Here is a 22,994-nt window from a genome sequence, read left to right on the forward strand (position 1 = left end):
AGTGGATCTGGCCATGTAGTTCCGCCGGCTTTAAAATAGATCCAGTTAGCGCCACTGTACCAGCTAGAGAGAGAGAGAGAGAGAGAGAGAGCGTTACAGGAAAAACGGCGTGGCCACGTGTTGTCATGTCAGATTCGAGACGCGTCAGGAGTGTCAGGACGCGCATCAAGCCAAACCGTGGCAGAGGGGATAACACGATAGTCGAAAACCGCGTTCATGTGAGACATGTATGTGATCTTTGATCGTGTGTATATCCCCTCTATTACAGTTTGGTGTGATGCGCATTCCGAATCTGGCATTCCGGCATCACTGGCCACGTGTGGCCAAGTGCGCGTTGTCTTCTATTCTTCTCCATGGTGCTACGTGTTATGTCGAGGACAGTTTTACCATATCAATATCAAAGGTCGAAGGTGTAGAGCAGAGACGAATTCTATTATAGTGTGTATGATTAGAATCTGTTGATTTCCATCACCAAGAAATGTCCGTTCCTCGTATAAAAAATATAATTTTTTTTCCGTTTCAGCGGATAAAAGTAGTGAAATGTCCTACAGAGCTCACTCTCTACAATTGTACAATTATCAATATTAAATGGATAATTGCTGTATTTTTTATTGTTCGCTATTGATGAAAGTTAGCTACATTAAAACAATTTGTACTACTTAAAGATATTACATACTAAATATGCTAAACATAATAATAATTCTAATAGAAGTATATCTTTTATTAATATGATAAGATATATATTAGTTAAATATTGGATGATTGCATAAGTTCGTGCCCGATTTTCATAGATGGCATTAAGTTACTGCATGGCGGAGTTCTATTGTTTTCGTGTGGTAATTGTTGCTTACACCGAATAGATGACGTTGTCTTATGTCTATTTAGCGATTAGCGTCAGATATTGTTCAGATAAGTCCATTTGTGCATAAGAGAAATCATTAAAAATGGAGAACGAAAGGTGCATTTGCGGCATGTAATGCTATATGAATTTCGGAAAGGCGTGAGTGTTGGGATTGCACAAAAAAATATTCAAAGCGTTTATTTGGACCGCGCTCCTGCTCTCCGAACAGTCAAAAAGTGGTTTGGCAGATTTCGAAATGGTGATTTCAACATGGAGGATCAACCCCGCTCTGGACGGCCTTCTGGCATTGATGATGACATTGTGCGTGCCTTAGTGGAAAGAAACCCAAGGATTACAACTGAGGATATTGCTGAGAGGCTGAACATCGATAATTCAACCGCTTTTCGTCATTTAAAAAAGCTTGGATACATTTCCAAGCTTGATACGTGGGTGCCGCATCTCCTGACTGAAAGGAATAAGCTGCAGGAAAATTGCAGGAGTCGCAATGGGAAATTCTGCAGCACCCGCCATATTCTCCAGATATTGCGCCTTCAGATTTTTATCTGTTCCGGTCTTTGCAGAATAGTTTAAATGGCAAGAATCTCAATTCCGAGGAAGCTGTCGAAAACCACCTTATAAACTTTTTTCAAGAAAAACCAAGTTCTTTCTTCAAAAATGGAATCGACAAGCTTATAGATCGTTGGAAAACCATTAGTAGAAAAGAATGGAGACTATATAATTGATTAATAAAAGTGTTATCTCTAAAATATAATCTATTGAAGTTTATATTTAAATCGGGCACGAACTTATGCAATCACCCAATATATTATTAGAATTGTAAATAACATTGAGGTTATATTTTAAAAGATTTTTAAGGAATTTGTGCTTAATTTATTAAAGGTTGTTTATACGGAATTGCTTTTCTAAACGAAAATATAAAATAAAATCCAGATATAAGAACCAAATTTATTATTTTTGGTGTTTCTTATAAATTTTAATTACATTTAAATAATGTGACAATTCTATATTTGAATTTCGCGGGTGTATTTTGAAGCAACTTTTGATTGGCTGTCCCATTATACTGTCGCCATTATGCGCAATGTTACACTCATATTATTACATCATGGCGTCACCCATTCGTCTCGTGTCTCGTGTCGACACGACGCGAGTCTCGCCGTCGTCGGGGGAGTATTTTTGCTGAGCTGGGATCTGGGGTCCCTTCTGTTTACATCCGGAGGATCCGCGAATCGCGTGCCGTTCGTCTCGGCTGTCCTCCCTTTGTCTCCTATCCAGTCTTCGTCACGATTCGCGCCCCGTTCTCATTCAAACGTCACGGAGATTTTCGCCGAAACTTTCCCGTCGATCATACAATACACACACGAGGCGGTGGCGGACGATCGTCGCGCTCATTCGTTCTCAGGATTCGTCGCGATCGTACAGAGCAAGTATGAAGGTGACGGTAACGACGCTCAGCGACGACAGCGTTTTCGTTCTGGACGTGAGCGAAGAGCTGGAGCTGGAAAATTTCAAGGCGTTCTGCGAGATCGAGAGCGGCGTGCCGGCCCACGAGATCGTGATCGCGTTCAACGGCCTGCCGCTCATGGATGACAAGAAGTCTCTGCGCGACCACGGCATCCGTGACGGCGATGCCGTTATCCTGCAGCATATGCATCAAAGCGGCAGTGATCTGCAACCATTCAACAGAGGTGGGTAATGTTCTTAGGATCGTTTTAACGACGGTCCGTGAATAAACAATCTGAAAATTATCATAAATCTGGACGAACACAGTCAAGGATATCTAGTATTTACTTTCATATATCGTAATAATGATTCAGAATTATCGGTTATCTTGTTTTCGTCGACATAAAGACTGTAAACTAATGGTGACTCAAAAGCCTGGTCTTTGATGTTGGAATCTTGGCCTTTGACTCTAGCTTAATTATGTATGCATTTATCATTCTTCACTTCTGTTTCTCCTTCTCTTTCTCTGAACGTCACCATGAACCTTGTTTCATCGTCTTTCTCTATATTTCATGTCTTATCCCTCGTACCGTATGATGCTACTTTGCACAGCGCATATAATGTCTTGCAAAAATGAACATACTAAATTTGAAGAAACGTCGCTTTAGCCATTCCATTACTGGACTTCAGTTCCATCAGAGTTCCCGAGATCAGCAACATGCGTCCACAGCCGATCGCGAATATACAAAATCCTCGCGGCGAGGACGATCCTGCGTTGATAAGAAATATGTTCCTGGCTAATCCAGATCAACTGGCGTTGTTGAAGCAGAATAATCCCAGATTAGCCGACGCTTTGCTGTCGGGAAATCTCGGTAAGTAGCAACTCTAGTTACAACAGCGTAACATTTGTATCTTGTACCTCTGCTCTAAATATTTGTATATTATAGATAGATTGTATATTATAGATAGATTTTCGACTGTACTCAGTGAGCAGATAGCCGCTCGAGAAGAACGGCAAGCGCAACGGCTGAGAATGATGAACGCGGATCCGTTTGACACAGAAGCGCAACGGCTGATCGCTGAAGAGATCAGGCAAAAGAATATCGAGGCGAATATGGAGGCGGCAATGGAGTACAATCCGGAGACCTTCGGCACCGTCGTTATGTTGTATATTAATTGTAAAGTCAACGGATTTCCAGTTAAAGCATTTATTGATTCAGGTAAATCATTGGCCGTTGATTCGAGCTATTAGTAGCGAGTAGAAATGCGTCAATGCTTTGCGTGTATCTCGAGAGGCGCGTGAAAAATGTTGAGATTATTTTTAAATATCTTTGTTTCATTGCATCTCGGCGTCTGAATAGTATATTTATTTTTAAATACACACATTTCAGAAGAGCATTCTGCATGACATGCAGAAAAACAGTTTAATTTTAGATCTGACGACTCGTGTGATTTTCATCTGTGAAAATAGCATAAGGGAAAAAGATTTTGTTTTCAATCTAAATATAAACTGATCCGATTTTTCTAAAAATGTTTGTACAATGAAAGCATTGCAGAAGTAGCATTTCGCGAAATCGAACCTGCACGTTATAGTATTGAAAACATTTTTGTGACACAAGGTGCTCAAACTACTATTATGTCCGCCGCCTGTGCCGAGAGATGTCACATTATGCGTCTGGTGGACACGAGGTGGGCCGGAGTCGCTAAGGGCGTCGGAGTTCAACGCATAATCGGTCGTATACACATGGTGCAAATACAAATCGGCAATGATCATCTTACGACGTCGTTCAGCGTCCTCGAGGAACAACCTATGGACATGTTGCTGGGCTTGGACATGCTCAAGAGACATCAGTGTTGCATAGACTTGAAGAAAAGTGTCTTGAAGATTGGTACTACGGGCACTGAAACTTCATTTTTGGCAGAAGGTTTGTTTTTTTGTTTTTTTTTCTTCTTATTTTATTTAATTAATAAAATTTGTTTTTAATGTTAATTGATATTAAGATTCTAAACAAATGAAATGAGAAATATTTATATTATTTTGTTAATTATTTTATAGGTGATTTACCTGAATGTGCAAGATTAAGCGGGAACAGCGACGAATCCTTAGATGACAGGGATCTTCAACGAGCTCTCGAGGACAGTTCGAGAGACGCGAAGAAGCAGAGGCAGCAGCATGGTAAGAATCAATTCAGGCTATTTTTATCTTTTTGTTTCTCTTTCTCTTCGTAATTTAAAAAAAAAGATATAAATAAAATAATCCTTGCATTCCTTTCTTTTATACTCTTCTGCGATGGTCTATAATTCAATATATTTTTACTCTTAAGTAAATTAATTATGTAATCTTTTTCTTCTATCTATCTTCTTTCTTTTGCAATTTATAGTTATATAAAAGAGAAAATAATATATATAGAGAGTCTTTACCAGAAGCATACAAAATTTTACGTACTTTGTTTTTTAACAAAAAATTTATTCCGCAATCTACCAATGATAAATGTTTTCGCCGAAACGTTTCAGACGGGCAAGGTAGTAGTAATCAAGGCTCGTTAAATAGACCGGCCGCCTTAGAAACGACGGTCTATCCACTCGATCCATTCACGGAAGCCACCGTCAAGGAACTAGAGGCTCTGGGTTTTACCAGGGCGCAAGTTATCGCTGAATTGCGTAGATTTAGCGGTGACAAAACGCAGGCTACAGCCGCATTATTCGCAAAATCTTTGAAATTTTGAATATCGAAAATTATCGCACGCGATTTGAATATGGGAATCGTTAGTTAGAGACAGGCATAGCAAAATTGTGAATATATTACACGCAATAAAAATGGAGGGGACCTACAATGTTCAAAGCAATTTCTAACAAGTATCATCTAGCGATCTAGCGTCAACAGAGAGTATCCGTTTGATATACAACTGATTGTAAGATACGAAGAATTTTTATAGCTCGATAACGAGCTGAAAAACATTGCAAGCAAAAATGTGCACGTCGGATCTAAAATCGTGTGAGACAACAACGTAAATTAAAATTATAAAAGCGAATTCACAGTCGCGAGATCTGAAAGAAGTTATCCGAAACATACAACTGTACACAGTTTCTTATACATTTGGCGCCTAACTGAATTGCGCATTATTTCCAATTAGTGTAAAATTGGTTATATATATATATACATATAAATATAAAAGAGATATCAAATTGTTATGACCTAATACTTGATATTGATATAATTAATTGCAATATACGTAAATTTACGATACGCGATTATATATTGGATATTAAGATGTTATAGTCTTATAAGTGCGACATATGTATACCAGCTGTTGGATAAATATAATGCGCGATAAGATTTTTCTAAGGATCGCGATATATATATATATATATGTATATATATATATATATTTCGCGGTGCACTTTGTAATATTGTAATGTTTAAATGGTAAATATGGACAAAATGTATATATCTAGTATTAGTAAAGACTCTAGATAAATCGAGTACGAAATGTATGATAGACAGAATTCTTGCGTGAGAACTTTATGCTGTTTGGTAATGTTTCAAAGACTCGAATTTGACGTTGGACGCGGCTCAAACTCAGTTCCTCATTGTTTACTGAAGAAACGTTGGCTGTACATACACAAAATGATAATGACAGGCGAATAGAAAGGTTTTCCATTTTTTTACAAAATATTGTTACAATAGGAGTTACGGAAAAATGAAAAGTCTACGCAGAGACGCGCGCATCAATCTTATAGACAATATCGATTTTGTATTACTATTTTTCTTTCGATATGGTATTTGGTACATTATTGTGTAATTTCCTTGCCATTTATATATAAAAACGTAACGAATTATATGGCTTGTAATTTTTTTATTCGTTATTGGCTGAACAATTCACTAATTTACCACATTAGCTCTAATTAAATCATAATCAATATTATACAAACTTGCTAGATATTTTCAAAGAAACGCATTTTTTTTCTCTATTATCCTAGTAAAACCAAAGGAAGAATTTGTTACTATGAAATATTATAATTTAATATAAACTTTGCAACGGAAATGAATCTTTTTTTCGTTTGTAATAAAATCGTATTTAGCAATATTTATTACATATCCGGACTCTCTTATCTTTTCTAGTCTCTTGTATATATTTAATGTTGCGCGTAAAATGTAAAAACAAACAACCAAATTGGTTAAATATGAAATATATCTATAAGTTTTAATATCCTCTAATAATGAAGATTAGGCAATTAATTTCAATTTATAAATTTTTAAATCATATACAATAGCCATCCATTACATATTAATCCGAAATGTCATCTTCGCATCCCTTTATCTGTGTACAACATTTTTTTTATTTGTCATGAAACAAATATACAATAGTATTGTTGCAACGATGGTCTCTCGTTGAAGCCTCATTGATCACTGGGCAACTCGCCGTTCGCCCAGTTCAGATCCACGATCTTTCCCGTGCGAGCGGATTCTTCACATGCCGTAGCGATCTTACTCACCGCCAGGATTTCTTGCGACTTGACCAGCGACTTAGCCTTACCGTGCACTATGTCGACGAAGTGATCGAACTCCCTTCGGTAGCCGTTCATGAAACGGCTGGCGAATGAGTACCAGATCGGTGCGGTGACCGATCCGTTCAGACCGTATTGCCGATGAATGGAGTTTGGCTGTTCGTTGTCGGCTTGTACGACACCCCTCGGGCCGAACGCCTCCAGTCGTTGATCGTATCCGTAAGTGCTGTTGCGCGACAGATCGATCATGCCAACGGTACCCGATGGAAAGTGCATGGTCACTGCGACCGTATCGAAATCCCCGATCGCCTTGATCTCCGGGATGTTCGCGTCAACTATGGCCGAAATCTGTATAATCATATATTATTAATCTCGTCAATGGTATCGCGAAATTTATATATTTAACTTTTTATCTTTTCCAATCAATGATTCGGCTTAACGAAGAATTTAATATCTCCTTTTTGAAATTAAATAAAACAAAAAAAATAAATAAATAAAAGTAAAATAAAACTTCTGTAAAGTAAAACTTATAAAAATGTAGACATGTATAAGTGTGTGAAAAAAAAAACCTCGCACCTTGTCTGGATACTCTCCGAGAACCCAGGTAATAATGTCGATATCGTGAACCAAACAGTCGTGGAAGATACCGCCGGATAGTTTTAGATACTCTATAGTAGGTAGGGGAGAGTCGCGTGAGACTGATTTGATCATGTGGACGTGTCCGACCTCACCTTTTCGAACTCGGTTTCGCAATTCCGAGTAGCTCGGATCGAACCGCCGATTGAACGCGCAAAACAACGGTTTGCCGATTTTCTCAGCTATCTCGTAACACTTGACAGTGTCCGATCGATTTTCCGCTATAGGTTTCTCGCAGAAGACCGCCTTTTTCGCCTTCAGAGCTTTGATAACGATATTCTCGTGTGTGTAGGTCGGCGATGCCACGACAACCGCGTCTACACTGTATGAATCATGAAATTCGAGAATTATTGATGCTTTATGCATATACATATATATATTCGCAGATTTACAATGATTATTAAACCATTAATATGATAAATCGAATTATTATATTGTTATCTGTATAATACTTTTTAATATACATTCCCAGTCAGCCAGGTCTGTTCTAACAGATATTGCCAAGTGCTTGCTACAAATTATTGTCAGCAAAAAGGCTACAAATTTGGTACAAGAGTTGTTATGACCGATTAAGCTGGCAGATTGCCGGCAAGAATCAAGCAAAGCTTGCTAACATAACTACACAGCAAATTGGCGGCAGAAACCGAGCAAAGCTTGCTGACATGACTGACATCAGATTGTCGGCAAAAACTGAGCAGGATCTGGAGTGCGCAACCTGATGGCAAATTGGCAGCAAAAACCGAACAAAATCTGCAGCTTATTACAAAGTATTATAAAATAGTTCAGTCGCTTATCGCTATGCGGCGCGTTATTCATTATCTATACCCGTATTCAAATTCTTGTCATGAGTGTATATAAAGCCTACAAAATGCTAATAATTTTATAATATATATATTTCTATCAATTCAATTTTTGACATAATTCTTATACAGGAAATTCAGATATTGAATTGATTTTTGGTAAATCGGACAGATAATTGTTCGATTTTCACTTATTCAAACAATTTCTATCCAAAAAGATCATTAATTTTATAAATTAAGTTATTTGAATTTACCTATATGTTTTAACATATTAATATATGATTTTATATAATGTCTAATTATCTAATGGTCATTTTATGACCAAAACTTATCATCATTTTGTTACTTAGGGTTAAGGCTTTAAATCTATTTAAATATATACTTTTATATGAATGGCCAAAAGCTGCAGAATTTGTTCGGTTTTTGCTGACAATCTGCTATCAGATTGTCTTGCGTAGATCTTGGTCGATTTTTGCCATCAATTTGACGTCAAATCATGTCAAGCTTTGCTCGGTTTTTGCCATCAATTTGCTGTCAGGTTATGTCAACAAGCTTTGTCACCAAAACACAAGCTTAATGCGGACACAGATGGCACTGGATTTGTTACCAAGTTTTGAGCGAATTTGATGCCAATTTGGCAACAATTTGTTATCAAATTGCTTACTGGGTTTATATTTAATACACACACACACACACACACACACACACACACACACACATATATATATATATATATATATATACAGGGTGTCCCATTTTAATCTCCTCAGGCAAATATCTCAAAAACCAAGCCCGGAAGAGAAAAATGTTTTAGACAAAAGTTGTTTGGTTTCGAGGGGGCCATAAGATGGTGACAATGATTTAACCTTGGAAAATCATTTGAAGGTCATGTGAAGGTCAACTTTAAAATCTTAAATGGAAACCCCCATTTTCTATTTAGTATTCTTGTAGCTGACATCGAGAGCTTTCCAAAACACTATAATAAAGTATTTTTTTATTAAGTACTTTTTGAGTTATTTTATATTTTAATCTGATATATTTTGATATAAAAAATTAAATATCTCGTAAAATATTTAGTTTTTGATAATCTTACCGTAATACTTCTATGTACAGAATAATGAGACAAATCAATTAATATAAAAAAAAATTGTTTTTAAGAAAATTATTTACAATGTATTTTTTAAAACAATTATTTGTTTTTTTTGGCACTAATTAATTTGTCTCATTATTCTGTACATAAAAGTATTACGGTAAGATTCTCAAAAACTAAATATTTCACCGAACTAGATATTTAATTTTTTATATCAAAATATGTCAGATTAAAATATAAAATAACTCAAAAAGTACTTAATGAAAAAAATACTTTATTATAGTGTTTTGGAAAGCTCTCGATGTCAGCTACAAGAATACTAAATAAAAAATGGGGGTTTCCATTTAAGATTTTAAAGTTGACCTTCACATGACCTTCAAATGATTTTCCAAGGTCAAACCATCTTATGGCCCCCTCGAAACCAAACAACTTTTGTCTGAAACTTTTTTCTCTTCCGGACTTGGTTTTTGAGATATTTGCCTGAGGAGATTAAAATGGGACACCCTGTATATGATATATACAGGGTATTTAAAAAAAAAAAACACATTCAATAGGGATTAATATATAATTTTTATCGATGATACTTTTTTTTATTTAATACAATTACTTACTTGGAATCTTGAAATACTTTGTCAGATTGCTCGCTATTTAGGAAGGTAACGTTCTCCAGATGCCAATGTTTACATATATTTTGCCAATTGCTCTCGACATCGTCAACGATATATACGAGTTTGACACGTGTATTAGAACTTATAGACGATAAATGTATCGTACCAGCACGACCCACACCAAATAGAGCCAGTTTAAGTATCTGATCGTTTCGGGAATCGATCTTCAACGCGATGTCTTCCAAGTATCTGCGAAAAGATATTCTTATTGCGTTAGTAAAAGCACACGCGCAAGATCAGTGTCTTAAAGATATCTCGAATATATTTAAAAAGGAAATTTTGCGTTAGCTATGCGAAATAATAGGATAAGAAGTAAAGATTCTCTCTCTCTCAATTTTAAAAACATAATTTTGAAAGATAAATAATTTTCCTCGTTAAAAAGATTTTCAGTCCAGTATTTACTCGAGATACTCGATGAGATGATGCAACGATACAAATAAAATTGATCGCTCACTTGTTATAGAGATAATCTTCCCCAGGTGGTGAAGGTTTCTGCTTGACATAGGGGGACGTTTCTTTGAATTTTGCTGTTGCCATTTCTGCCACGATATACTTTGCGGTAAGCAAAATTACTTCTAAAATCTTTCACAATTGAGAGACTGATGCCTGGCTAGCTTCTTATATATATATATATATATATATATGTATACGAAGAGAAATAATAAAAGAGTGGGGGTAGACTAACGTGACGTATATTCGGGAATTTAACACTATCATCAGTGTTTTAATAAACAGAAGATATATTTTCTAATCTCTTAAGATAAATATCGTAATGTTTCAATTAACAAATAATGTATAACAATGAAAATTGGATAGATTCTTGTTAGACTGATTGTTATTCACACCAATAAAGATTTTTTAGAGATTTTGATTCCTTCTTGCTTTTTATTTTTATTAATCAATATTTTTAATATAGATTTTGATAGATATGCTTTATATGCGTTCCAATCTACTCAACTTTTTCTTTAAGATTTGATAAAATTTTGCAGAGCTATTAATATTTTATAAATTACTTTCTTAAAAAATAATTTAACTGTCTAAAATAAAATAATCATAAAGTAAATTTCAGTTTCTTATTCTTAAAGCGTGATTCGTCCGATTCTTTTTTCGCTAGTAATTGACATGTTCATATTAAATACAAACTTAAATTAAAAAGTACTAAAAACTCCGTTAGAGCTATAGTAAAATTACAATATATTTTAACTTTATTAGCCAGCGATGGAAAAAAAATCAACTGGTTTATTAGCATTTTTTAAAATGCATTGATATTTTCTTACTAATTATTAACATTCTCGTATGTTGGGGAAGAGCGGCGTATAGTGAACTATTCTCGGCTGTAAGTGAAGTTTCCAGACGGTTCTACCCGTTCATTAAATTCATTCACGAGGTACAATCGCCCGAGAGGAGTTCTGCACTCGCTCAGAAGGAGAGAAAGAGAGAAAGAAGCGGGTGACGAGACGAAGTACTCGTTCCATAAAGAAGACTTTAAACTGTCCCGAACGTATCCGCCTGGGTTTGATTATATTCCATAATCTCTGGACTTGGCTATAATGCGGTTTATATATTTATGACGTATTGTATTATTATGAAATGAAATTGCGGTTTCGCGTTTCCCTGTACAATCACCGATACCGCTTCATTTCTTGCATAGTTATCATCGTGACCTATAACGCATTGAACGCATTAAACAGAATAGCCGTTCTGTTACGATTCCGCTAACAATAGTCGTTTCAGAAGTTCAACGACATTTTAGAACAATTGAAAATTATAAGTTTAACGGCATGTGTTAAAATATCTTGTAATAATTGCTATAAAGCTTATTATATATCGATTGATGGATGTTAATTGCATAAACGATACTTGGCGTAAATTTCCACATGTTATTGCTATCTCCATACAGAGAGGCTAGAGATTATCATGGAATTATCACACGTTACATATCGTATCGTTGGAGTAAAAATAAATCGTAAAGTCACATACATATATAAACATCGCACACATTCCTGTGTTGCACACAAATTAAGCATCAATCCACGATTGCGTTGCGATTATGAAATGAGACATTTAACCTCGAACGGATTAAATAATTTATTCAAACAAACAGTGTATAATAAATAACGGCAATGATGTCTAGAGCGCAGAATGCTGAATTGTCTCATCGGAATCAATGACGTTCGCTGATATGATTTAGCAAAACGTTATCCAATGGTTGTTTTGATCCTGAAATCAATTCGAACACGTGTTTTTATTATGCGACAATGATCATGTTCAGCAAACGTGGTAATTAAACGATCGATCTTTTTAGAAAAGGAGAACTTAATTTAATGGATCTAAGTATGGATATATTAGGTGTACAACTTTGCTTCCGCCGTTTTCCTATAGATGGCTTCAGCGGTAAGTAGTGGTCGAAATAAATAGATCATAGACGTCATGCGATAAACTTGGGCATCTGTCAACATAACCCCATAGAAACATTAGTCGATTTGTGTCTGCGTCATAAAGTTATTCTCGATTGAAAATGTCAGTTTACGAGCCAAATTCTCGTCATTTGCGGGAGGTTTTAATTTTCTGCTTCAATATGAAGAAATCCGCGGCTGAGGCTCATCGAATGCTCCCAAATACTTATGGTGAAGCCGCTATTAGTGAAAGAACGTGTCGTGAGTGGTTTCAACGCTTCAAGAACGGTGATTTTCACGTCGAAGACCGGCATAGCGGTGGAAGAGAGACGGTTTTCGAAGATGCAGAATTGGAGGCATTACTTAATGAGGACTCGAGTCAAAGTCAAAAAGAATTGGCACGATCATTGGGAGTGAATCATAAATGTATAACAAGTTTTTTACAATAAAGCCTTGAATTTCGGAAAAAAACGGCGGAAGCAAAGTTGTACACCTAATATCAAAGACAATTATTGTTATCATCGACGATTGTTGCGTTCGCCGAACATGCTCAGTGTCGAAAAAAATTATAGAATTTACGGAGAGACCACCAGATTGTGCCAGTGGAAAACTTGCGAAATTATAAGTGAAAAAATTATGAACGGCGATTATTAGCCGCGAAAGAGTTTCGCAGCGAAAGAAAGGAGCAAAGTGCACATTTAATCCTTTTATTATACCTAGCACATACTGGTATCTCACAATTCATTGTTTGTCTTACGATACACTTTTTGCGGCACGAAAACAACTTCGTCATTGTAGCTTTCCACATACGCCGCCCTTTTCCGCCTGTCCCTTCCTAGATCGGCGTCAACGAGAGCTATACTCGATCTAGTGTACCTGAAAATGGAAATGTATTATTATTATTATTATTAGAGATAAAATATTTTACAAAATTGTCATCTCGGAAAAATTGTTCGACAAACTAAAAATTAATTTTTTTTTTAATAAAAAATAATTATAATTTAATTATAAAGTTATTGGATACTGAATATCAATAAACATGGCAAAATAAATTTGAGAAACAAATAGAATAGCAGGCAAATTTTATCCTCTCTAACTGATTTCAAGAGTCTAGTTTAATATACTACAATTTTTTTAAATTAGGATTTAATATTATATATATATATATAAAGATATTTAATGTTAAAGCTGTAAAAGAAGTTGAAAAGAAGCCTCGATAAAATCGCAGTATCTCAATGACTTAAAGGATGTGGATATGTTTCTTCGTTTATTCTAATTTTTACACGCTCTATATATAAAATTATAATAGAAATAATACCGTGTCCAAAACTATGCGTCATAAAACACTTTTATTAAAATATTTAATAGGAATTTTTTTCATAAATTAGGATGGTAATTAGTGATATTCTTTACATAATTTGCTCCGCATACTGCAGAGAAAATCAATTATATCTCTATTAAACTTATGAATAATTGAAAACACGCGATAATCACAACACTCTTATATCGAAAGTGAGTTGAATTAATGACAAGATAATACCTTCGATTATACCTTTTCTTGCTTCCATTTAAATTCGCTGTTACCGTGAGATCACGCGGTTTTGAGAAGTCACATTCTAACGTAAAAGCAGCATCACCCGGGGTCAATAGCTCATCATCGTGCTGGATTACCACGACGTTGCTGTATTTCTCTCCATTCTGAAAATTTAAAATTTAGAAATTTAAAAAAAAAGTGAAAAAGATCAGATAGGCATCTATTAGATATTTATTCATTCTAAAACATCATTTATTAATGAATAAAGTTAAAACGAGAGATTGTTATAAAGAGACTGAGAGAGAGAGAGAGAGCTGGGTTTTTATTGATTTTAACAAAGGTATAATTAAGAAATATTGTGTCAATTTGTTTTAATACCGTGATATTTTTTAGAAAATGCTATATGCTGATATTTTCATTATTTATTGAAGATCATGAATAAAAATGAGAGAGAAATCTGAGAAATTAATTATAAAATGATATACGTTCGAAAATGTGATATACGAATTATTATTGTACTTACTTTCACCGACTTTTTATCATATAAATTATAATACACGTTTTATATATCACATATAAAAATAGATAAGTATTTATAAATGAGAGAACATCAAAACTGCGAAAAAAGTTGTATAAAATTAATTTTACTCCAAAGCAGACATTACTTTTATTTTAAAGAATTCTTTATCGTAAATTTCGAATGAATTTTCTCTTGGTAATAAAATGAACGTTAAATTGAAACGATAGCTTGACGAGAAGAAATTAACAGGATTAACAAATTTGCATTTTACTTACCCTTTCGGTATCGCATTTGTTCAAAGGGATGCTCATAGTGAAGCTTCTACCGCGAACCGGATCAAGGAAGCAGGACGGTTCTCTGGAGTAAAAATTACCCTGAGTGTAGATCACTCCTGAAAAATCCTCCGTCGTTTTGAGTTCCACGGTCATCTTTTCGGCGCCGCATCGCAATCCTACGCGATCGTAGCCTTCGGTGGATGCACCTATCCGTATATCTTTAGACAGGTCCTGTTGCCAAATTTCCTCTACAATCACAATTAAATCGAACAGTTTGAAAAATCCTTCAAAGATACAAATACAATTAAAATTATATTATTATAATTAAAATATTATTATTGGGTGATTGCATAAGTTCGTGCCCGATTTAAATATAAACTTCAATAGATTATATTTTAGAGATAACACTTTTATTAATCAATTATATAGTCTCCATTCGTTTCTACAATGGTTTTCCAACGATCTATAAGCTTGTCGATTCCATTTTCGAAGAAAGAACTTGGTTTTTCTTGAAAAAAGTTTGTAAGGTGGTTTTCGACAGCTTCCTCGGAATTGAGATTCTTGCCATTTAAACTATTCTGCAAAGACCGGAACAAATAAAAATCTAAAGGCGCAATATCTGGAGAATATGGCGGGTGCTGCAGAATTTCCCATTGCGACTCCTGCAGTTTTCCTGCAGCTTATTCCTTTCAGTCAGGAGATGCGGCACCCACGTATCAAGCTTGGAAATGTATCCAAGCTTTTTTAAATGACGAAAAGCGGTTGAATTATCGATGTTCAGCCTCTCAGCAATATCCTCAGTTATAATCCTTGGGTTTCTTTCCACTAAGGCATGCACAATGTCATCATCAATGCCAGAAGGCCGTCCAGAGCGGGGTTGATCCTCCATGTTGAAATCACCATTTCGAAATCTGCCAAACCACTTTTTGACTGTTCGGAGAGCAGGAGCGCGGTCCAAATAAACGCTTTGAATATTTTTTTGTGCAATCCCAACACTCACGCCTTTCCGAAATTCATATAGCATTACATGCCGCAAATGCACTTTTCGTTCTCCATTTTTAATGATTTCTCTTATGCACAAATGGACTTATCTGAACAATGTCTGACGCTAAATTGACATAAGACAACGTCATCTATTCGGTGTAAGCAACAATTACCACACGAAAACAATAGAACTCCGTCATGCAGTAACTTAATGCCATCTATGAAAATCGGGCACGAACTTATGCAATCATCCAATACTTAAATAAAAATATTATCAAAATCCCCAAAAATTCTATTTACAATATACAATATGTATATATGTGGAAGTATTATAATTAAAAAACTTTTATTCAACGAAATCCACAATGATATGTAATTTTGAAAAATAATAATATAATAATAATGTAAATAATAATGTAACGATTTCATACGAAATATTTATATATATATATATATATATAAGTAATATAATTACATGCATCTTTCGTAAAAATAAAAAAAAAATAAAATTTTTTTTTATTTATATAGATAAATTTTCTCACCTGCGTATCCATTGAGATTGGCGTTCGCCAGGAAAATGAGCAGCGGAATCGTACGCATGACGCCGATAGAAATGGTAAGCTCGAACGAACGACCGTGGATTGACGGTAAATTCAAGTTCGTTCAATGTCGAGGTGCCGTCTGCCGTTTTATTACCTGTCCGCAGGTGAACTCCCCCTTCCGAATCAAAATACTTTCACCGCGTAAACGCGCGACAGAGAAGCGTCTTTCTCGCTTTTTTTTTTTTTTTCTTTTCTCTTTATGTTTCAGTCTAGTCATCGTATGCATCATCGATCACGGTCGCGGATCGCTGATTCGGAACTTCGCAGTTTTTCGCGCCGTTTCTTATAAATTCGTGCAAATCGCTCAATTTGATTAAATCAATTTGCGAGAAGGCAAAACTCTGCCTTAAAAAAAAAAGAACTCTCGGAATTATCTATTATTAATCGTATCTCTTGTTTTACAAAAATTGTCACACGCGCTAAAGTATGCAATACACGTGCACAATATATATGCACACAAATAATTATAATAAAATAATTATTATTTTAATTTATAAAATATTCTCCTCGGAGAGATTAGATGCATAATCTTTTATCATGTAAAATGTAAAGTATAAGGCAAATGTAATATTTAAGTGCTCTAGGAAATGTTCCGATAACATTATGAGATAAATTCTATTTATCTTTTGATTATCAAAAGTGTGTCACTTGTGAACCAAAATTGGAAAACTCTAGTTTTAATATAAAATATAAAATATAAAAAAATCTGCATTTATTTCGCACTTATTCATATTCCGTATGATATGAATAGATTGTTAAAAATAAAAAAATTACAGAAAGAGATAATATGTATACGATAGCAGATAATCGATTTAAAAAAAAAAAAAAAAAAAGGAAAAAATGTTGATAAAAATAGATAATGTTAAATTACATTTCTACGTTCTTACTTAAAGTAAAATACGCAACGATTGATCGAACGATTAATCGATCGATCGCTAATAAGTAAACTGAATAATTATTAACTGAATAGCCGATCAATAAATAAATAATTCTACATTTGAACAGTCACGTTTTGTACTTAATTAATATTTAATAATAGTCTAGAATTTTTAATAATATATAAAGCGGATTTGTGAATTTCTTCGTGCGCGTGTTTGAAAGAGAATCAGTAACATTTCTGTAGCGAGAGTTGGCAAGATTGACCATGCTCTCATCCATGGAACAGTTTCGATGTGGACATTTATCTATGAATACTTGAACCACCAACATGTCCGTCAGCCGCGTGTCACAAATTCTCTTCTCGCGCGTGTCGCACGCAACCCGAAAATCGCAGTATTTTGACACATCTGTCATCAGGTATTATTCCTGTAAGTAAATAGTGAGTACAGATTTTTTTCTCTCCCTAGTCGTCGATTATCGTCACTTGACATCGAGATCTTACCACGCGGACACCCGGTACAATCACTTGCTCCTACGTCACTCGTTCATTGTTGTCAGGCCGAGAACTTGTTTTCGATGGTATATATATATATATATATTTTTTTTTTGTATGTACACTGTATCGATCGATCATATATTAATATAGATTGCTCGCAATGACTTTTTATGAAATTACGCATTTAAATTTATACAGATTATTTAATTTCTGCTCTGTATCGTATGGTTTTCAGAGGAAAATCTAATCACGTGCATGCGTAGAATCATTAATCTCTGTTACATCACAAAATACATATTACTTTACATACATATGTACATATATACGAGGACCATTAAGTTTGTAAAAAAAATTTATTACCATTAGAGGGAAGAACTATTTTCAAGAAAAACATATATCAGATAACGAATAAGTGTGTTCTGTAATTGCAATAAATTTTTTCTACGATTTTAATTGTCAGTCCTCGTATATGTCATAGAGCGGACACTCCGGGTTATTTAGAATTAAATAAAATACTGTTTCGTTATTTCTCTTTGAATATATGCGTTACAAAAAGGCTGTTGATGTTTTTTTTTTAGCTAGAACTTTTAAAGGAAAAATTACGCGCAATTTCTTATGCAATTTATGTAAATGATTAAGAACGAATGCATTTAGTTGGTTATCGGCAAATAATTGCTTATTCAAGCGCGCAGTCATTGATATAGCATTTTTTTATTCCCCCCGTGATATTTTATTTAAATATAACAAATTAAAATAATTTTTAAAAGCACATTAAATATTTGCAAATATTTGCGAAATTTATATGGAGCGAGCTTATTTTATTATATTAATTATATTAGGTTCTATCTATTAATTATATTAACTTCTACTTCAATAACATGTTTTTTGGCTAGAAAATTTGCAATTACATAAATAAATTTTCTCTCGTGATAAAGACATTATTATTTATTGTAACTCTCCGAAACTCTGTCGCAATTTTATTTACCAATATAGATCTATTGATGTAGCGATAATTTATCTATTTGCTTATCTATCTATCCATTTATTTATTTAACCATGCTATTATTTCGAAAATAAATCGTGAGCAAAACATATTTACGTTAATTTAAGATCGCTATTTTGTACACGACTACCGATAGCTGTAAGCATCAAAAAACATGCACAAACACTTATAGAGCTTACAGATCGGTAACCGTGTATAAAATAGTGTATAGAATAGTGCCCTAAATTTAGAGAAAGATTTAAATAAAAATAAACTTTTCACAAGAGAAATATGAAAAGATTGATAAGAAATCATACGTACAAAATATTAATTTAACATTCATTCTTCTTAATTTATCATAATAATCATCCAGGTAAATAATTTCCTATAAAATTTCTTGTTACGAAAATTGTTATAAAAAATACAATATATATGTAGGGAATAGTATCTTTTTATTTCTTAAAATAGTTATTTTAAAATCGGATTTATAGGTCAAGTTGGGAGCAATTATGAATGCATTAAAACCGAGATAGTAGGTGAAAAGAAGAATGTGGGCCTTATCACCTTGAACAGGCCAAAGGCATTAAATGCTCTGTGCGATGAATTGATAAATGAGATGAATCACGCTTTGGAGCATTTCAGCACAGATTCGTCAATCGGTGCCATCGTCATTACCGGAAGCGAAAAGGCATTCGCTGCTGGTAAGATTATATATGAATTTTATTTCACATAAATTTTTATAGTAACATCTCTACTTACATAATGTATTATCTAATCACAACTATGTATGTACATTATTCCTGTATTATTGGTATTATAGATAAATATGTACATCTTATTTTTATAGGTGCCGACATCAAAGAAATGAAAGATAAATCATACGCGACGAATCTGAAAGAGAACTTCATATCTAACTGGGATAATATTTCCAGAATCAAGAAGCCCGTAATTGCTGCTGTAAATGGTTACGCTGTAAGTAGTGCAGCTTTCCCCCGCAAAGGATTGTTGAAATAAATGTGATAAATCATTCGATGATATATCGTTCTTTGCTTTCGATTGCAGTTGGGTGGCGGCAACGAGCTCGCGATGATGTGCGACATTACTTACGCCGGCGACAAGGCCAGATTCGGCCAACCGGAAATCGCAATCGGTACGATCCCCGGAGCGGGTGGTACCCAGAGACTATCTAGAGTCATCGGTAAAAGTAAAGCCATGGAAATAGTGCTTACCGGCAATATGATCACCGCGGAGGAAGCTGAGAAAAGTGGTAAGTTTATGCGATTTAAAATGGATCAGAAATTTACTAAAATTAGAATTTTGCGTGGGAAAAAAAATATATATGTGTATATATTATATAAATTTAAGACTAAAAATTCTATTTTATTTTATTTGCCTAGGTTTAATCAGTAAGGTTTTCCCGGCTGACAAAGTGGTTGGAGAAGCGGTGAAACTGGGCGAGAAAATCGCATCTCATTCACAATTAATCGTTTCATTAGCCAAAGAATCTGTTAATGCGGGTAATTAAAAATTATTCGAGAAGTTATCTAAAAAATTATTTAAACAAGTCGATTCATGTAATTTAACTCTGCGCAAAATATGTATATTTATTTATATTGTATTTAATTTTAGCATATGAGACAACACTGCAACAAGGACTTCAATATGAGAAGAAACTGTTTCACAGTACTTTTTCTCTGGTAAGATTTCTGTTTGTACATATATCTATATGATTATCCGAATATAGAAGAAACTTACAAATTTATTTAACGTAACGTATCAAAATGTTACTTTTATAGGCGGACAGAAAAGAAGGAATGACGGCTTTCTTGGAGAAACGTGCTCCAAAATTTACGAATGAATAATCCTCGAGATTATGTGCAAAAGAAAAAGCAAATGTTTATGAATATTTTTTGAAGTATTTTTATATCGCATTCTTTTGTATGTATATATAAAATAATCCTAACTAAATATATATCTTTTTTTACCTCCATTGCCTATAACTGACAAGGCACGATCTATCTGATTACAGTGTTTAACCACAAAGAAATTTTAAAACATTTATATTGCTTGTCAGAGTTACAGGTTAAACAAAAAGTATTATCTATTACATTTGTTATGAGATATATACTGTATTACAATAAACTTTTTTGCAAGAAAAACGAGTAATGTGTATGTGTGTTAAAAACAAGCATAATATCTATGAGATTTTTATTCGAGTATATTGCTGCTCTTATATGACGTAGACTTCGAGTATGATACATTTAAAGCTTATAATATACATATAATGTTGCAGTTAATATTAAAAGGAATAATTATTATAATTATTATTATCGTAATAAAGGATGAGGGAGAGATACAACAGTTGATACAAATGTATAAACCGTTTTCGCGAATGACAATGCCTATAATACTAGCGAAAGATATCTCAAAAAACGGTAGGAACAATAGCATTTCGATAAACACCAATATACCTTAAAGTTCAAAGTGTATAACAAAAAATGCAATATATCGCACTTAAACAACATAATTCATCAAGTTCCTTATATATGTGTATGTATTTTTCGAACGAATCTTAAAGTTGTAAATTTTTTCGAACTGGTAAAAAATATTTTACTTTCGAGTTACAAAAGTACAGTGTGTGTTACAAAAAAAGTCGATATCAAATCCGATTTTGCTAGTAAGAAAATCGTCCGGGTCTCTCGGGTATACATTTTAACGATGTTGACTAGCTAATACCTAATCGGCGCACATGCGTACATACCTCTTTTAATACCGATCACCTACAATTGCCTTCTTCGCGTTCTTATGTTAAGAAGAAATAAAACTAGCTAAACTCTTAAATACTACACACGTGTCTGTGTCGCTGCCTTTGTTTTCTACTCTTACGTTTTCTTTAAGTACGTGTCAAAAGATGGGAGTTACATACGTTTTCGGGTACATCGATTATTATGCGTTTCGAGTTGCAGAGTTTTAAGAAGTTCCCCCGATATATTTCGAGAAAGAGTTCTCTCTTTCTCTTCGAAGCTTGAATATATAAATTCCGTTTTAAATACAAAAAAAAAACGCAGCTAAAAAATTTGTATTTGCAGAGTGCTTTCCTTCCAATACCTTCGCTAGGATACTTAGCTACGAGGGCTCGAGGGATTTAATTATTATATAAAAAAATTTTCGTTTCTTTTTTTCAAAATGATAATAAGTGCATACTCCTTTTTTGCATTTTCTGAATTCTTAAATTACTTTTTCTTATTTTAGAATTTAAAAAAGCTATAAATTATCTGTGTCTCTCTTCTCTTCGACCTCGGCATTGATTACATCTTGTGATATGTCGTGATAGCGTATGATAAAAATGCTGGTCCAAAAAGTGTGCGTGTGCTTTTGATGTATCGTATCGTATAAAAATTTATGCGCTTAGATCCGAAATTTGTACAGCATCGATTGGTCCTCGGTCTTGTTGCGCGATTGAATTTTGGGAACCTCTTAAAATTCGACGGAGAGGAATCGTCTCGGGAGGGAAGGGGACGAGGGAGAAATGAAGATGAATTGGTTTTTATGTATATCACAGTTGCAAGCTCTGCTTCGTTAACTACGCCGGTTAAAAATTATCGAGATGACGGAGAATATAAAGTATCGTTACGCTCTCTCTTTGCGTTGATTGATCTTATATAAATCCGTGGATTTATCGCTTATTGCGATTCTTCATGGTGAAGCGTCTCCAGAAATTGCCGCTCTTCTTTGTGGGCGTCGTGGCTGGCGCCTCGTATGCGTAGCTGGACTCATCGTCCGTGTCCTGAGCGCTGGGCGTCTCCCTGGTCGGCGATCCCCCGTGTCCCGAATCTCGATCACCGTCCGTTCCATTTTTTTCCAAACCTAAAACACATTAAAGTTTCATACGATCATCCAAAAAAGATTTGCTAAAAATCAAATCTAATATAATAAGATAAAATATAAAATTTTATTGTATGCGAACATAAATAACTTTTCTGTAAAATTAATATTTGAAAAGAACATGTTTCTGAATATTAGATTTATGAAATGTTATAATATTTCATAAAAAAAAAAGAGAGAGAGAAATATGTGAACTTTTTTAGTAATATTTAATTAATTAATAATAATTAAATTTAATTAATAAAATAATATATTTTGTTAAATTCTCAGCGTTTACTTTTTATATATTTATAAAATTCTTTTTAAGAAAATAAATTACATTATATTATTTTCAAACTTATTGGATCTCGGAAATCTGCAAAACAATTAAAAGTTAATAAAACTGCTAGTTTACCCAGACAGCACAAGGATGTCCTTAGGACGTCCAAAGGGCATC

At 34.2% G+C, this 22,994-nt stretch overlaps 5 protein-coding genes across 8 annotated transcripts in view; 2 read left to right on the top strand and 3 right to left on the bottom strand.

Moving 5' to 3' along the window:
• The first annotated feature begins 133 nt into the window (after window positions 1-133).
• Window positions 134-6,275, top strand: Rngo (DNA damage inducible 1 homolog rngo). Its single transcript, XM_070301077.1, has 8 exons — window positions 134-438; window positions 524-569; window positions 1,896-2,547; window positions 2,971-3,174; window positions 3,268-3,522; window positions 3,922-4,227; window positions 4,359-4,478; window positions 4,817-6,275. The coding sequence occupies exons 3-8, from the start codon at window positions 2,289-2,291 to the stop codon at window positions 5,026-5,028; spliced, it is 1,356 nt and encodes a 451-aa protein (XP_070157178.1). The 5' UTR covers window positions 134-438; window positions 524-569; window positions 1,896-2,288; the 3' UTR covers window positions 5,029-6,275.
• LOC138936037 (inositol 2-dehydrogenase) lies at window positions 5,240-10,614 on the bottom strand. Its single transcript, XM_070301078.1, has 4 exons — window positions 10,460-10,614; window positions 9,949-10,194; window positions 7,388-7,769; window positions 5,240-7,159 (listed from the first exon to the last, which is right to left on the bottom strand). The coding sequence occupies exons 1-4, from the start codon at window positions 10,540-10,542 to the stop codon at window positions 6,704-6,706; spliced, it is 1,167 nt and encodes a 388-aa protein (XP_070157179.1). The 5' UTR covers window positions 10,543-10,614; the 3' UTR covers window positions 5,240-6,703.
• Window positions 10,615-12,078: 1,464 nt separating this feature from the next.
• On the bottom strand, window positions 12,079-16,597 carry LOC138936415 (uncharacterized). 3 transcript variants are annotated; one of them, XM_070301823.1, is made up of 5 exons: window positions 16,257-16,597; window positions 14,731-14,978; window positions 13,942-14,099; window positions 13,159-13,277; window positions 12,079-12,225 (listed from the first exon to the last, which is right to left on the bottom strand). In XM_070301823.1, exons 1-5 carry the CDS (start codon window positions 16,312-16,314, stop codon window positions 12,170-12,172), a joined length of 639 nt encoding a protein of 212 aa, XP_070157924.1. In that variant the 5' UTR covers window positions 16,315-16,597; the 3' UTR covers window positions 12,079-12,169. The 3 variants fall into 3 exon arrangements, with proteins under 3 accessions (XP_070157924.1, XP_070157926.1, XP_070157927.1); XM_070301825.1 differs by having other exon boundaries at window positions 13,954-14,099; window positions 16,257-16,592; XM_070301826.1 differs by lacking the exon at window positions 12,079-12,225 and having other exon boundaries at window positions 12,238-13,277; window positions 13,954-14,099; window positions 16,257-16,593.
• An 870-nt stretch (window positions 16,598-17,467) lies between these two features.
• Window positions 17,468-20,832, top strand: Echs1 (Enoyl-CoA hydratase, short chain 1). The gene is made up of 7 exons (XM_070301160.1): window positions 17,468-17,623; window positions 19,165-19,374; window positions 19,521-19,645; window positions 19,736-19,940; window positions 20,071-20,190; window positions 20,303-20,370; window positions 20,470-20,832. Exons 1-7 carry the CDS (start codon window positions 17,524-17,526, stop codon window positions 20,533-20,535), a joined length of 894 nt encoding a protein of 297 aa, XP_070157261.1. The 5' UTR covers window positions 17,468-17,523; the 3' UTR covers window positions 20,536-20,832.
• Window positions 19,474-22,994, bottom strand: part of LOC138936084 (uncharacterized) — a 36,370-nt gene continuing 32,849 nt past the window's right edge. For both annotated transcript variants that reach the window (XM_070301161.1, XM_070301162.1), the window contains exon 3: window positions 19,474-22,540. In XM_070301161.1, coding sequence (XP_070157262.1) covers window positions 22,350-22,540 — 191 coding nt within the window. In that variant the 3' untranslated portion in view covers window positions 19,474-22,349. The remainder of the gene's footprint in view (window positions 22,541-22,994) is intronic.

The sequence above is a fragment of the Polyergus mexicanus genome, unplaced genomic scaffold (genome assembly GCF_030449975.1).
Source record: "Polyergus mexicanus isolate NDT 795.1 unplaced genomic scaffold, iyPolMexi1.0 SCAF_9, whole genome shotgun sequence".
NCBI classification, from domain to species: Eukaryota; Metazoa; Arthropoda; class Insecta; order Hymenoptera; family Formicidae; genus Polyergus; species Polyergus mexicanus.